The sequence below is a fragment of the Rousettus aegyptiacus genome, unplaced genomic scaffold (assembly GCF_014176215.1).
Source record: "Rousettus aegyptiacus isolate mRouAeg1 unplaced genomic scaffold, mRouAeg1.p scaffold_m13_p_2, whole genome shotgun sequence".
Classification (NCBI taxonomy): Eukaryota; Metazoa; Chordata; class Mammalia; order Chiroptera; family Pteropodidae; genus Rousettus; species Rousettus aegyptiacus.
The window spans coordinates 126,390,464-126,406,867 of NW_023416295.1; the positions used below are offsets into that span (position 1 = coordinate 126,390,464).

At 36.9% G+C, this 16,404-nt stretch overlaps 1 protein-coding gene across 2 annotated transcripts in view; it reads left to right on the forward strand.

Annotated features, from left to right (window-relative positions):
• PYM1 (PYM homolog 1, exon junction complex associated factor) overlaps window positions 1-10,297 on the forward strand; it is a 19,353-nt gene extending 9,056 nt beyond the window's left edge. For both annotated transcript variants that reach the window (XM_016165780.2, XM_016165781.2), the window contains exons 2-3: window positions 8,830-8,923; window positions 9,360-10,297. In XM_016165780.2, coding sequence (XP_016021266.2) covers window positions 8,830-8,923; window positions 9,360-9,843 — 578 coding nt within the window. In that variant the 3' untranslated portion in view covers window positions 9,844-10,297. The remainder of the gene's footprint in view (window positions 1-8,829; window positions 8,924-9,359) is intronic.
• Window positions 10,298-16,404: the final 6,107 nt, after the last annotated feature.

The window sequence follows — 16,404 nt, forward strand, 5'->3', positions numbered from 1 at the left end:
AGCCTTTGTTCCTTGTACTAGGGAATGATACAGGAAACCAAAAAATCAGAGTACTAGGTATTTTTGCTGCTATTGGACTGTTTTGCATCATTTAGTTCTCTCTTGCTCCTTGCCCCACACATCAGTTGTCAAGATACCGTTTTTCTCTTCCTACTGCCATCACCCTTAGTCTCTCTTTAATAATTGTTAGCTATATGGCCTTGGGAATTTTAAGCCTTAGCAATCTAAGCCTTAGTTTTCTCATCAGTGAAATAGGAATAATAATGCCTAAACATAGGATTGTTGTGAGAATTAAAATTTAAATGAAATAATGTATATGTCTAGCACATAGAAAGTGCCCAGCAAATGGTTCTATAGTTATTACTGTTATATGGATTAGAGGAGATTATGTATGCAAAATATCGACCATAGGTACTTGGGTCATTTTAAGTACTGGATAAAATTCTAGTTTCTTTTATGCTGTTAATATTTCTGTGACCTCCTAAATAGTTGTCTTATCTCCAGTCTCTCTGTTTCAGTTCATTTGACACTCTTATCAGATTATTGCTGTTTAAGTACAAATTTAGTTGTGTAATTTTTGTTCAAGTATAATTCATCTACCCAGAGTCCACTGTTAAATTTGGCACATAGCCTTCTGACCTTTATTTTTTCCATGCCTTTTAAAAACATTTTTTAAACAAATAGTATATACATTTTTATATCTTTTTAATTTAATTTAACTTTATGACATAAGTATTTTTCTTGCTATTAGGAACTATTCGTAAACATCATTTAAAATACTGGCAGAGTGTTTTATTGTTTGAGTATATACCCTCAGTTTCCTTTCTTCTATTATTGGGATCTACTGTTGTTTCCAGAATTTTTATTATTAGAACTCTGTGGATATTTTTGTGCATAAATTTTTGCCTGCATTTAGGGTTATTTTCTTTGAATATATTTTCCTGAAGTAGAATTACTGGGTTCGAGGGTACAAACATTTTTTTTTTATTAATTATAAAATTAATTCATGTTGATTGTAGAAACTTGGAAGATGTTTTCAAAAGTATTATAAAATATAAGTCACTCATATGTTTGGTAATTCCAGAACCCAAAGATGACTACAGTTACATTTCCTTTTAGTTTTTCTTTCTGGGCACATATAGCATATCTATTTTTTAACATAATTGAGATGATACCAAATAGCTATATTTCCCAAAATATGATCCTCAGAACACTTCCTAGTCCTGTGAGATGTGCTACAAAATAACTAAAATAAAAATAAGTTTCCTGGGGTCAAGTACATTTGGGAAACACTGTAAACCATATTCCCATCTTGGATATTCACATGAATAAGAACATATTAAACTGACTTGAGTCTTGCTGATAAAAACAAAATAGTTTTTCTATGTTTAACCTAAAATTTCCCAAACTTATTTAACAACTTTTTTAGGTAACTCTTGTTAATGTCTTATGGACATCTAGTGTTTCATATAACACAGCTTTGAAAAATGCTGGAAAATGATAGGATTATCTTATGTTCTCTTATATTAGCCAAATTGCTTTCTAAAGGGTTTTACCACTGACAATATATGTATGTTCAGTTTCACCACTTTTTTGTACGTTGGTATTCTTATATTATTATTATTATTATTATTATTATTATTATTATTATTATTATTTAGTTGGCAGATACAGGAAATGTGTAGGAGGTACCGGGTTCTGTTAAAGAGACTGGGTCTTGCTCTGTTGCCCAGGCTGGAGCCCAGGCTGGAGTGCAGTTGCTATTTATAGGTGCAGTCCCACTACTGATCAGCATGGGAGTTTTGACCTGCTCTGTTTCAGACCTGTGTCAGTTCACCCCTTCTTAGGCAACGTGGTCGTCCCCAGCTCCTGGGGCAGGGGGTCAGGAGGGGTGGGGGTGGGGGGGTGGTCACCGTATTGATGCTGAACTTAGTGCTAACTTAGTGCGGACATCAGATAGGCATAGCGTTCTATACAGCCCAGAACTCCTGGGCTCAAGTGATACTCCTGGGCTCAAGTGATCCTCCTGCCACAGCCTCCCGAGTAGCTGTGACTACAGGCATGTGCCACCACACCCAGCGATATTCTCATCTTTAAAAATTCTACTGCTTTGACAAATGAAAATTTTATTGTTTTAATTTATTTATATTTTTGATTATCATTTCAACACAATACACACTAGTGATATAAAAACTACTTTGCAACCCACAGCCTGCGTTTTGAATTCTGCTACAGCTTGCTGACTTTGTAACTCTGGGCAAAGTTAGTAGTTATTAAATTTTTCATCATCTTTAAAACTGGAATAATTCTTCATAGAGTTGCAAAAATGAAGTAATGAGCACTGTCCCTGGCATGAAGCAAGCACTCAATAAAAGGTAGCTCCTATTATCTTTTCAGAATTGACCAAAAATTTCAATATGGACCATTCACTCTAACACTCAAGATACCACTCACTAACATGAGCACAAACCGCTTTTTAGTAAAGTATTATCACATACTGTGATTCTGCCTATACCCTCCATTGAAGCTGGGCTACATAGTATAAGATAGGTGCAACAGTAATGTGCTGATGTGTAAACTTTGTTATCAGAACTGAGTCAGATTGCAGGTGCACTCTGCCTTTGTGCTCTTGAACATGTCTTTAACCTCTTGACTGTTTTCTTAGCTGTAGACGATAATATCTACCCATTGTCTAGATTAAATAATGTATGTAAAGTTTTTGTAGCTACTTATTAACAAATGCTCTTAACATACTGTGAATTTTCCACTGCTATGATTTTGCTTGTTATTCCTTTTAGAATGCCCATTTCCTTCTTTTTTTTTTGCCTGCAGAAATATCAGCCACTGATTTGTTAATATTACTACTACTGCTACTACTCGTACTACTACGATGGCGACTTAGTCTTTAAGGTCAAGATTTTCATGATTTTATGTCACCTTCCCCCATCAAACAGGGTGGGATCATTTATTCTCTTGAAATCTCTTGTCAGTATGTACGAGTGTCTCTTAGGATACTTAAGACATTTATATTTTTATTCTATCCCTTGTTTGCCTAACTTGCCCATCCTTCTTATTTAGACTTACCTTGCTAATCTCTGTAGTACTTTGTATAGTACTTTTCTCATAGGAGGCTTTCAGTAGTTTATTGCATTTAATTAATTTGTAGTCTGGCATCTAACCACTGTAGTTTTCTAAGGCAATGTTCTTGGCAATAACTGCAGATTTCCAGAGTGCCAAAAATCTTTTTTTCTTAATCTTTTTGCAGTATTTAATACTGTTAATCACCTGCTTTTACTTAAAATTTATTTTGGTCTCGGTGGCATAGCATTGTCCTATTTATTCTTTCCTAGAATCATTTTCTTTTATTGTTGACATCTTCTTTGAGTAACATGATCGTGACCATTCCTCCAAATTGGATCTTTTCATATTTTTTCTATGTTAGAAACCACACCTAAGGTCTTGTAATTTTTGGCCCTGAGATCATTCTCAAGCTCAGATCCGTGACTCAGATCTCTTTTCTTACTTGAAGCAGGTCCCAGGGATTCAACACATCTTTAACAGTCACTTCCACCTAACTGCTTGGAGTTCTCTCAAGCCTTGCTGTGTTGTCTCTTCACTGTCTTCCTGCCATCCCTGAAAACAAGGCCCTTCAGTTTAAAGAAACAGTCTGAGAGTTACAAAACAGCAGCTGTGGGGAAATAACAAAGCTTATGAAATTGTTATAGTAGCAGCCTCTAATCTGTAGTTTCTGACTCAAAGATGTTACCTGAAAATCCTGATATTCTGTCCTTGGTTTTTATTTCTAGGGATAGGAATCACCAAACCTCTTCCTTCTTTTTGACTTTACCTTTGGATACTATCAAGGCCCCGGAATGAAACGAAGATGACAGAATAGGTGCTCCTTTGTGATAATGGGCTATTTGTATCTCTGAGGGCTTCTAGTTAGGATGGTCATTCAAGAAACTTCTGCCCTATTTTTTCTCACATTTTATGTTTACTAGTCTTAAGGCTTTGACTATAATTTCTGTAGTTTACTTAAATATATGTTACTTAGCATTGTCCCTTTCTCCTTAATTCCTTGTTAAACACTGCCTATCTAGAACTGAATCAGTTATTTTCATAAAGTTGTCTTCTCTAGACTTTCTTTATATCGGTGGTTTTTATTCTCCAAATTTTCCACATTAAAAAGTGAATTGTAATTATTTATTTGTGTTCTTATTTATTACCTTTCCTCCTCACTAGGATGCATACTGCAAGAAGGCTAGACCCTTGCTTTATTCATTTTTGTATCTCTAAGTTCTGTTACAGTGCAAATGCTCAATAAACATTTAAAATCCATGTGTGAATAAATGTTATTACCAAATGCCCTACCTGCCCACAGATACATTGTGAAAAATAAGAGAATGTGTGTGAAAAGCACCAGACTAAATTCACTTTAGCACTGTTTTAGTTATTCCTCTCTCTAATTGAAATCTTGGCAGTCTTGAGATCCTTATTCTTCCTGATGAATTTTTCTTTCATTTTCCTTTCAGTACCCATACAGAGCATCTAAATCAGGTCTTCTCACATTGAGGTTATATTACTTTCATTTTTTTTCTACCTTTAGTTTATTTCACACATTTTTAGGTTGGTCTTAAAGCGTTTCTTTGAGATCTTCTGTACTCCCTTGTTGGCCTTCAGTATTCTCCTACAGCCTGAAGCTTACATGCAAGCTCAAGAGGAAATTGGATACCTTTCATCTTCTGATTTACCTCTAGTCTCTTTTCCCATTACATATGTTTTTTTCCCCAAAATATTCTGGATTCTTGCTATTCTGTAATATGATACTTAAGTTTATTTATTCACTAATTTGAATTAATCACAGTCTTCTGGGGGCCAAGCCCTTTGCTTCAGATCTCAAAGACAAAGTGTCTGCTCTGAAGCAAGCAAATAATTATTTTAAACCTTAGAGTGTGGTAAAGGCTGAAACAGGCACTGTGGGTGCACCAATCGCAACTTCTAACCTGGGATGGGGTGGGTAGGTCAGGGAAGATTTCACTAAGTAGTATATACTTGAACTTGATGTTTCAAAATAAATAGGAATTAACTAACATTTGAATCAAGGAAGGTCTATTCCAGACAAAAGGAAGCAAAAGCAAAAAATCAGAGAATAGAGACACCTTCAGGTGAAATTCGTGAATATTTCAGTGGCTGAAGCAAAGCATATGAGTGACTGGGTCCTAAGAGGCTGGAGACAAGAAAGAGCTGGGTCAAGAAGGCCTTTTGTGTGTGGTTTCAATGTACATACTCTGAGGGCAACAGGAATACAGGAAGAATTTTAAGTAGGGGCATTATTAGTCCAATTTGTCGCTTTGTCTGTGTGTCCCATATATCTGAAATACATCCCTTTCTCCTCTTTCCTCATAACGTTCACCTGTCCAAATCCTGCTCATTTCCCAAAGATCACAACAGATGCTGTGTCTTCTATAAAATCCTTATAATCACTTGGTCAAAAATAATTTCACTCTTTGTGTATCTATTCCCTAAGCCATATAGGTTTGAAACCTAAAATAAGATATTTTTAAAACCCATAATATAACATTAAGGCGAATTTATAAAATGAAAAAATATTTATAATCTAATCACCAACATAACTTCATGTTGCACATTCTTTTCTAAACTTACAGATATGCATAACAGTTGAAATCATGACAATTTAATTGTTTAACATTGTATCGCATTACGTGATTTAAAATTTTTTAAATCATTTTTAATGGCCATTTTAGAAACCATTCCTGTATAACTAGATGTGAAATTTGTTTTTAATTTGTAGCCATTTATACATAATGCCATAATTTTCATATGATTCTCCTTTTTTCTTTTTTTGTTTTTTTCTTGTTGGAACTATTTCCTTATGCTAAATTCTCAAGATTAAAATAACTAAAACAAAATGTTTTGAATTATCTTTGACTTTAACTCCCTAATCTTACCCCTCTCACAAGCAATGAATTACCAAGTGTTGTTTATTCTTTGATAATGTACTTAACATCATTCTCTTTCTTTCCATTCTCACTGTTTCTTCCAGTTCTGTCCCTAATGACCGGATTATTGCAATCCTTTTTTCCTGATTTCCCCCAATGTTTACCCTTTCCAATTCACCTTCTTTTCATGCCAGATTAATTGCCCTAAGGCACTACTTCAAATTAAAAAAAAATCATTCGATTGACAGATATTTATTGAATTCATACTATGTGCCAGATAGTAAATCTTTTAACTGGCATTTCAAGGTATGAACATCCTCCCCTCATTTACTTTACTCCAGCCCTCTGACTCAGCCAGACTGGTATAGTCACTGTCTCCGGAGTATGCCATACACATTCACATGCCTGAAATTTTGTTTTAGAATGAGCTTCTGTTTAGAGTCCATTCTGCTTTCCTTTTCTCATTAACTTTAGTTTGACTCTTTCTTCAAAGCCTAGCTCTGTCTCAGTCCTCCCTCCCTGAAGCCTCTCAGTTTTTTCATTCTTCAGTTTTTACTCTTGTCTCTAAACTGTTAGAGCTGAGCAAACAATATCCTCATTCTCTTTTATTCACCAGATAAATTTGAAATTCCTTGATATGTTTTTAAGGCTTTCTAAGATCTGGCCCCATTTTTTATTTTCAACCTGGCTTCTTATTCCCTAACAAATTGTCTGTTCCTCTGGACTACTCTACTTTCTGTTCTTTAAATACTACATGCCCATTCCCACATCTATACCTTTCTTTGCTCATGTTCATTCTTTCTCCCATCCCTTCTAGCTGTTGAATCTTACCCATTTTGTTTAGCACATTATTTTAGTTTTAATTTTTTTAAATGATATTTGCATTTTGAACAAAAACCAACTCACGTAACAATATATAATCCATGTGGGAGGCCCATATACTTAAAAAAAGAGTAATACGATGTATATATATAAATCGTTAATGATTTCTACCACCTCTTCTTCCAGGTTTCTCCTCTTAAGGTAACCAGCATTAAAGGCTTGGTCTCTTGGTATGTGTCCTCCCATACCTTTCTCTTTGCCCGTAACACAGACTTTATGAACCTTTAAAGGATACTCCTTGCCCCAACAAGAATGAAAACACTCTATACCAGTGTTCTTAAAATGTTGTCCAGGACGCTTGGGGGTTCCATAAGACCTTTTCAGAAGGTCCGCAAGCATAACGATTTTTATAATATACTCAGATGTTATTTGCCTTTCTGCTGGGTTGACATTTGCACTAATATGGAAAAGCAGAGGTGGGTAAAATTGCTGGTTCCTTAGCACTAATCAAGGTGGCAACACCAGCTATACGAGTCATTATAGTCTTCACTGCCATGTGCTTATAGTAAATAATGCTAGTTTCACTTAATACCCTTGATGATACAATAAAAATTGTTAATTTTATTAAAACCTAGCCCTTGAAGACACAATTTATTTTTTTCCTATTTTATTGACTTATAATTGACAGACACATAATATTGTATAAGTTTAAGGTGTACAATATGAAGATTTGGTGATACATGTATATATTGTGAAATGTTTACCACAATAAGGTTAGTTAACACATCCTTCACCTCACATGGTTACCATTTTGTTACGTTGAGAACATTAAAGCTCTACTCAGCAAATTTCAGGTATACAATATAGTTTTGTTAACTATAGTCACCATGCTATACCTTAGATTCCCAAACCTATTCATCTTATAACTGGAAGTTACACATCTTTTTAATGTTCTTTGTGGACTAAACGGGAAGTAAGCATGAAACGCTGCCACACACTGAAGATGGTGTGTCAAGGAAAAGCACTGGTGCAGTTTTCCAAGTTACAAGCAAAATTAGCTTCTTTTTCACATCACTTGAAAGAACCACTGACAAACTAGTAATTCAGACTTGGGTATCCGATAGACATTTTCCTAAAAAGATGGAAGTGAGCCTATTAGTTCAAGGAAAGCAACTGATAGCATTTGTTTCCAATGATCAAATTCAAGCCTTCAAGTGAACATCAGAATTTTTGAAAAATTATATTTGCCATTTTGAACTTGACAGCTTCCCAATAAAGACTTTTCTGATGAGATTAACATGATTTTTTTTTTAAAATGTTGCATAGTTAAATGCATAATATTGGAAAATCAGAATATAAGGGGGAATCCTGAAATAAAGAAGTTTTGAGGATCACTACTACTGTCTGTACCAGTTATCCTGCAGCTTGCTTTTTCACTTAGTGTATCATGAACATTCAAAGCCAGTGCATTTATATCTAAAATTCTTTTCCATAACAGCACAGTGATCCACATCTATTTAATTGTTCAGCTCTCAATGGCCATTCAAGTTGCTTTTCTCATTTTGCTAATTTAACTAATGCAGCAACAAACATTCTTTATATCTTTGTGCATGGATGCTTTTATATCTGTAGTATGGATTTCTAAAAGTTGACCTGTTTTTCACTATCCGTCTTAATAAAACTTACCCTTCTTACAACTTCTCTGGTCATTTCTCCTTGTTTTTGCCCCCTTTTAGCCTCTTACTCAATTACTGCCTTTTGATGTGCCCATGCAGTTGTCCTGTTTTTTAAAAACTTCCTGTTCCTGTCTTGTCTTGCTAACTAGATTATAAAAATAGAAACTCCCTGAGGGCAGGCATGGTGTATTATAGTGTATTGGCACTCAGTAAATAATGAGAGAATGAGGGTTGATATGAGAAAAGAATGCCTTAATGGCTGCATTTAGTGGCCCAGATAGGTGCTGAAGGAAACTACATTCATGCATTCTTTCAGCTTGGGAACTATTTGGTAATTAGAGTAACACTCCAACTTAAATTTCTCATTTCAGGCAAATACATCGCCTCAACACAACGACCTGACGGGACCTGGCGCAAGCAGCGGAGGGTGAAAGAAGGCTATGTGCCCCAGGAGGAGGTCCCAGTGTGCGTGGTTAGGAGTGAGGAGGGAGTATTTATAGGATCCTTACAGAAAGAAAGGACAAGTATGCCTATGAGTTCAGGGAAGAATCTCCTGATCCCAGGAATGACAGGACGACTATCTGAGAAAGGAGAGGAAGGGGTTGGGAATCAGGGATGAGGGAGGGTTACAAGTGACTAGTCCTGTTCCCATGGCTCTGTTCATCAGAACCTCCAAATAGCATTTAGAGAGAGCTCCAGAGAACCTTGAGACCTAGGAACTCCCCACCTCCACCCCCGCACACACACAAGCTGCAAAACAGAGGAAAGTTGGGGACTGGGGACAGACCGAGGGAGAGTTAGGAAGCAGAGATGAAAAGAGTGAAGTGATTTGGAAGGTTAAGAAAAGGGCTGGAAAAGTCAGCGATTCTTTGAAACTGTTGACATTTTCTGTTCTTTGCAGGTATGAGAACAAGTATGTGAAGTTTTTCAAGAGTAAACCAGAACTGCCCCCAGGGCTGAGCCCTGACGCCACTGCTCCTGTCACCCCATCAAGGCCCGAAGGTGGTGAACCAGGCCTCTCAAAAACAGCCAAACGCAACCTGAAGCGGAAGGAGAAAAGGCGGCAGCTGCAAGAGAAAGGGGAGGCAGAGGCTTTGAGCCGGACTCTCGAGAAAGTGTCCCTGGGAGAGACAGCCCAACTCCCCAGTGCTCCACAGGGTTCCCGGGCAGCCCCTACAGCTGCCTCTGACCAGCCTGACTCAGCTGCCACCACTGAGAAGGCCAAGAAGATAAAGAACTTAAAGAAGAAGCTTCGGCAGGTGGAAGAGCTGCAGCAGCGGATCCAGGCTGGGGAAATCAGCCAGCCTAGCAAAGAGCAGCTGGAGAAGCTAGCAAGGAGGAGGGCCCTGGAGGAGGAGCTAGAGGACTTGGAGCTAGGCCTGTGAAGCCTTTGGGGAATAGGAGAATGGACTGCAGAACAAACCATAGGGCTCTCTGGGATCCTGGTGAATGTGGGCAGCAGAATCAGGAGGGCTCTCCCCCTGTACTGGCCCACTTCCACCTCTCATGGCCCAACTCTGTCCTCCAGAGCCTAACCTCTCCCTCATTCCTTCCTTTTTCTTCTGAACTGCTATTTTTTGGACTTTTCCCTGCTCCCGTTCCCAGTGTTCAAAAATCTCAGTGACTACCCCAGGTTCCTTTGCTGCTGATTTGGGTGTCTTGTTCAAAGGAAAATTGGGAGGGTGGGAATCTTTTGGAGAACTGAGGTTGAGGGTAGGGGGAGTACGCCCAAGTCTTGGAGTCTTGGTTCTTGTTCAGTGTTTATGGGTTATTTCCCTCACCGCCCATCCATGACATTTTTTTTTAAAGAACAGAATAAACAAGTAGACAAATTGTCTAGCTTTGCCTCTTTCTTTTCAGCTTTTAGTAGGTGTTTTATCTCTTTCGGTCTGGCACAGGGAGACAAGTTTTGGGAGTGGAGTAATATGCCTTTTAATTTTTAAATTTATGACCAAATTAGCAACACTGATTTCTATATGTTTGCTCAGATTTCAGTGAACAGAAATTAGTGTTAAAATAAAATGAAACAACAAATTTCATTTGATGTGTTAATTTTCATATATCATCATCCTGCTTCTTAGTAATGGGGCTTTGTCAACTGCTCTTTAACTGTTTCTGAAGATAATTGGCCTTCACAGCCTCACTGGGACAGCTCATCTGAAATTTTACTTTATCACCCCAAGATGGCATTGTGGGGCAAACTGATGATACAGGAAGAGGAATTTACAGCCAAAAAGAGATATCACTTAATTTTTCCATATCCTCTGATTTCCACACCCTCCTCTATTACAATCGTTATTTCCGGCCAGCTGCTAGTGTAGAAATCAGTGGAGGGAGAAGTCAGCTGTAATGAACTATCTAGGGAGTTCAAAAGTTCTTATCCTGACCCAGAAGGTCCCGCGCATTCTGGCCTCATTTCTTGCCATTCTTCAACTCTGGTCAAACTGCTCCAGCTATACTGAACTATTTTTAGTTCGTCAAATGAGCCATATTCTCTCTGAGCAGCACTCTTGTTGGTTCCTTTGCCTATGTTCTCTTCCTGACCCACTCTCCTTAATCAACTTTTTCTTAGCCTTTGGATCAGCCTCTCTGGCGAAACTTCCATCACCCTCAAATACTAATTTAGGTGCCTCTCTTTTATTTGCAAAATTTTTTATTTTTCAATTACAGTTGACATGCAATATTATATAGTTTCAGATGTACAACATAGTGATTAGACTTACAAAGCGATCACCCTGATAAATCTAGTAGTACCCATCTGACACCATACATACTTACTACAATATTATTGACTATACTCCCTACAATATTCTTTACATTCCCATGACTATTTTGTAACTACCAATTTGTACTTCTTAATCCCTTCCCCTTTTTCACCCATCCTTCCAAACCCCCTCCTATCTGGTAAACCATCAAAATGTTCTGGTGCCTCTCTTTAACTTGCTTCCTTATCACTCTACACTTACGGTTGTGGTAGCATTTATTACATTATGTAGTCATGCTTGTTTACTTGTTAGCACTTCTTTTCCTCATTCAATCATGTGTGCCTCAAGCCTTGCGACTGTGTTTTTCATCACTGTATCCCAATACCCAACATAGTAAATTTTCAAATATTTGCCTAACTGAATGATGCCACAAGCCATGTGGAGAAACAGAAGAGGAGGTTATAATTTGGACCTTGCACAAATGATCAGTTAATGAGGACTTAACTGGGCACCTCAGTGTGAGACCAAAAGCCCAAGTTCCCTAGTGTAGGACTCCTAGCCAATTATAAAGATTTTATAAATAAGATTTAATTGGCTTATATGTAGGTGTTTGATGCTTTCTAAGTTTAGGTTTTAGAAAAATCTATACTTTAAAAACCATTATTAAGGAGACATTATTTGCTTTGCAAAAGGATTTATCTTAGTAAACCTTTAAATTTCCTGGATCTTTAGTAGTTGGATTAAAGTTTATTCTCATATATGTTGGACCCTGCCAGTCATTGTGTTAGTCCGGAGGAATGCAATTATGAATACATTGTAGAATCTTCATTTAAGGAAGCTATTAAGTCATGCAAATCACAAATTATGTACTAGGCAGATTTAATTAAGTTCTATGGTTGAAGTACCAGCAATGTGTTGAGGGAGAGCCAAGAAAAACTATTTTGATTGAGGGGATGGAGAGGCTTAATGGTGGAGGATGATTTTGAAGAATACCATGACTTGCATCTCAAGAAAGGCAGGGAGGGAAAAGCAAAAGGCTTTGCTGCATGAAAGGTATATGGCGAATTTGCTTTCAATTTTCAGGACCGTATTTCCTTACATAAAGTCAATGTTAATCACCTGATATAGGATGAAAATTCGCACTAAGCTAGTGTTTTCTAAATGAAGTTCATGAAATTAGTTTAGAGAGTTGTGACCAGTATAGTTTCTTAAATAGAAAATAGCAGAGACTGATGCCAAATAAGGGTAAATATGTCTTGTAATAATTTTGCTCACTCTCTGTATATATATATATGCATGCACATGGTTAGAATGTAAGAAATATTCCTTTCTTGATTTGCAGGAAAATAAATTTGGAAGCCACTAATCAAATCTGCACTGAGGGGCTGAGGCATCATACACTCTCCTGGTCTCTATATTTAGAATGGGTAGGGTAGAGGGATGTTAGTTTAATTATTTCCCCAATGGACCCTTGAAGCTTATGGCAAAGTAAATTAGCCCCTGGCTTTCTTTTTTACTCTTGAAGCTATATTACTATTTATTTGGCATTACTTTCCTCCTTGCAGACTATTCCTTCCTAATGTGTAAATAGCAAAAATTCTAGTAGGACTGGCCATTTACCCTCATGGGCTCAGAGTCCATGTGTTAGCTTCTTATTGTCCACTAGATGGTACTGCGAGGGGGCTAATATTTGTCCCTCTACTCCAGCTTATTTTGAGATTAGCAGATAGGTTTATTCAGCTAGAAAATCTTTTCAGGCTCCCAGGCATTCCAGGAAAGGGTTATCTACATCTCCCCCCCACCTCCCCAACTGTAACCCAATCCTACAAATTGAGGAGGATAGAAAATCTGGGATTGAGAGGCTACAATTTTTGATCAGTATTACTTTCTCTCGAAGGAGATCAGGAATGCTTTTTGTTCTCCCTTGGAGATCAGAGAAGATGCTGAACTGCAGTGGAAGTGATGGATGTCCCAAAATGAATAATTGGCTGAGAGAAGGAGAGAGAGCAGATGTTAAAGGATCTCTTCCTTGGTAGAGCAACAAGTCACGAAATTTGATTAAATTTAGCAAATATTTTTTTCAAAAGCCAGGAGAATACAAAGTTGAATAAATTTTAGTATTTCCTTTCTAGAACCTCAGGAATAATAAAGAGTAAGCACTTAACAATAATACAGTATGATAAATACTGTATTAGGGGCACACACAGGGTGCTGTGGAAGCAGAGAAGGGATCCCAAAGCTGTGGGGGTGGGGGCAGAGAGGTGGTGATCAGGGAAGGCTTTCCTGAGATGACTTCTAGGCTGAGGCTGAGGCTGAGGCTGGAAGCATGAATAGGAGCCATCCAATATCCTGTAAATCTACAAGGTTCTGCTTTACTCAAGTCTCTCCTGGTGATTTCATTTGCTCCTGTGATTTCAGTAATTATCTCTGTGCTAATAACTTCCAATCTCTCTCTAGTCTAGTCATCTCTAAAACCTGCCCAACCAGTATCTTCTATTTGGATGTTAGTGCTTCAAATTCAGTTTAAAACCAAACACTGAAAGAGGCCTAAGGCCACTTATTTCTATGGTAATGATATAATTTTTGTCTTTATTATTCAGGTGGATATCTTAGTCACTTCTTATCTGAACCACTGCAACACACACTAACTGGTCTCCATTTAGATCTCTTCTCATCACCCACTTCCCCAATCTGTCTTCCTTTACAAAGTATTGAGCTTTGTTCTGGAAGGTAGTTAATTTACTTGAATATCAGATTGATACTTTTGAGACATATTTTTAAATTTTGTTAGGGTAGGTCTAAAGAAGCTTTGCTCTTAAGCTAGTAGGAGCTGTACTCCTAAGGCATGGCTTTTTTTTTTTTTTTTTTTTTAACCCTCTTTTCTGAATGCTCTGAGTATTCAACAAGGTTTCTCCATTCTGACTAGTGTAAACTCCAGTAATTATTCACATTATAATTCTCCAGCAATTATTCCTTACCTGATAGGTGATTTGGGGCCAGTTTTATGGAGTCTCTCCTCTCATTTCCACTCATGAGCAGCTTATTGTTCAGCTAAAGACTCCTAGGGCTAATATGCAAATTCGCATAGCTCCCTTCTCTCCAATACTCCCCCACAAAATCTATTCTCCTCAGCCTCCCCCAAATCTAATCTCTGTCCCTTCACTTCGGCAAAACCACTGTACTCTGCGTGTATTTCCCATCACTGTGCTGTAGTCTGGAAAGTGTCTCTGGGCACATAATTGGGATAATTAGAAGGCTCACATGATTTGTTTTCTTTCCTTTTTTCTCAGGGATCACAATCCTGTGTTGCCTTTATCGGATATCTGAAACAGTTACTTCATACATTTTGTAGATTTTCTAGGTTTTTTTTTTTAAGTGGTGGGATGGCTAATATGATACTAGTTACTTTGTCACAGTCAAAAATAAACAGAAATTTCAATTTTCACTGGAGAAAGAATTCTAGGTTGACATTTTTTCTTATAGTACTTCAAAGAAGTCATTTCCTTGTCTTCCGACTTGAATTGTTATCTTGGTTTCCCTATATGTAATGTGTCTTTATCAGAAATTACAAGTTAAAACAACACTTTACTATTATGTCATTAAAAAAAAGAGCTTGGTGTTGGTAAGTATCAGGGAAATGGGCATACATACTTCTAGTGGTGCAAATAAACAAATTGTACCTTCTTGTAGGGACAATTTCTTTAAAATATTAGAGGCCTATAGCCATAAAGTGGAAAACCCCCAAGTTTCTATCAGCAGATGAATGAAGAAAATGTGGTATAATTATATAATGGAATACTATTCAGCCACAAATGAAACAAAATTCTGATACAAGCCACATGTGGATAGAAAACAGTATGCAAGTGAAAGAAAACAGACAAAAAAGCACAAATATTCCATGATTCTACTTAAATGACATACTGACTAGGCAAATTCATAGAGATAATAAGTAGAATAGAGATTAACAGGGACTGGGAGAGGTGAAATGGGGAATTATTGCTTTATGGATACAGAGTTTCAATTTGAAATGACGACAAAATTCTGTGGTGATAGTTACACAACATTGTAAATGTACTTAATGCCACTTTATTTTATACCTAAAAATGATTAAAATGATAAATTTCATGCTATGTGTATTTTATCACAATTTTAAAAATTTTAATGAGAGGCCTAAAAAGATGCATTTTTTGGACAAAGCATTATAATTGTAAGAAATTGTCTTCCGATGATATATCCAATAAAAGATTAATATCCAAAATGTACAAAGAACTCATACAACTTAACACCAGAAAAAACCAGTCTGATTAAAAAATGGGCAGGGGACCTGAATAGACATTTTTCCAAACAGGACATACAGATGACCAACAGACATATGAAAAGATGTTCAGTGTCACTAATCATCAGAGAAATGCAAGTTAAAATCACAATGAGATGTCATCTCACACCTCAAAGTTGCTATCATCAATAAGTCAACAAACAATAAATATTGGTGAGAATGCAGAGAAAAGGGAACCCTTGTGCACTGTTGGTGAGATAGCAAATTGATACAGCCACTATAGAAAACAATGTGGAGTTTCCTCAAAAAAGTTAAAAATAGAACTACCATACAACTCAGCAATCTCACTTCTGGGTATTTATCCAAAGAAATCTAAAACACTAATTTGAAAAGATGTATGCATTGTATTTTCATTGCAACATTATTTACAATAGCCAAGAAATGGAAGCAGCCTAAGTGTCTATCAATAGATGATTGAATAATGAAGATGTGGAATATTACTCAACCATAAAAAAGAGTGAAATCTTACCATTTGCGACAACATAGATGGACCTAGAGGGTATTATGCTAAGGGAGATAAGTCAGACAATGAAAGAAAAATACCATTAATTTCACTTATATATTGAATCTTAAACAAAATGAACAAATAAAACAGAAACAGACTCATAGAAACGGAGAACAAACTGGTGGTTTGTTTGCCAGATGAGAGGGAGATGGGGGACTAGGTGAAAAATGTGAAAAATTTAAGAAGCACAAATTATCAGTTACAAAATCGACACTGGGATGTTAAGTACAGCATAGGGAATATAGTCAATAACATTGTAATAACTATGCATTGATGCCATGTGGGTACTAGACTTATTAGAGGAATCACTTCGTAAGTTATGTAAATGTCTAACCACTATGCTGTACACCTGAAACTAATATACGTCAACTGTAAGGGGAAAAAAATCATCCTAAGGAAA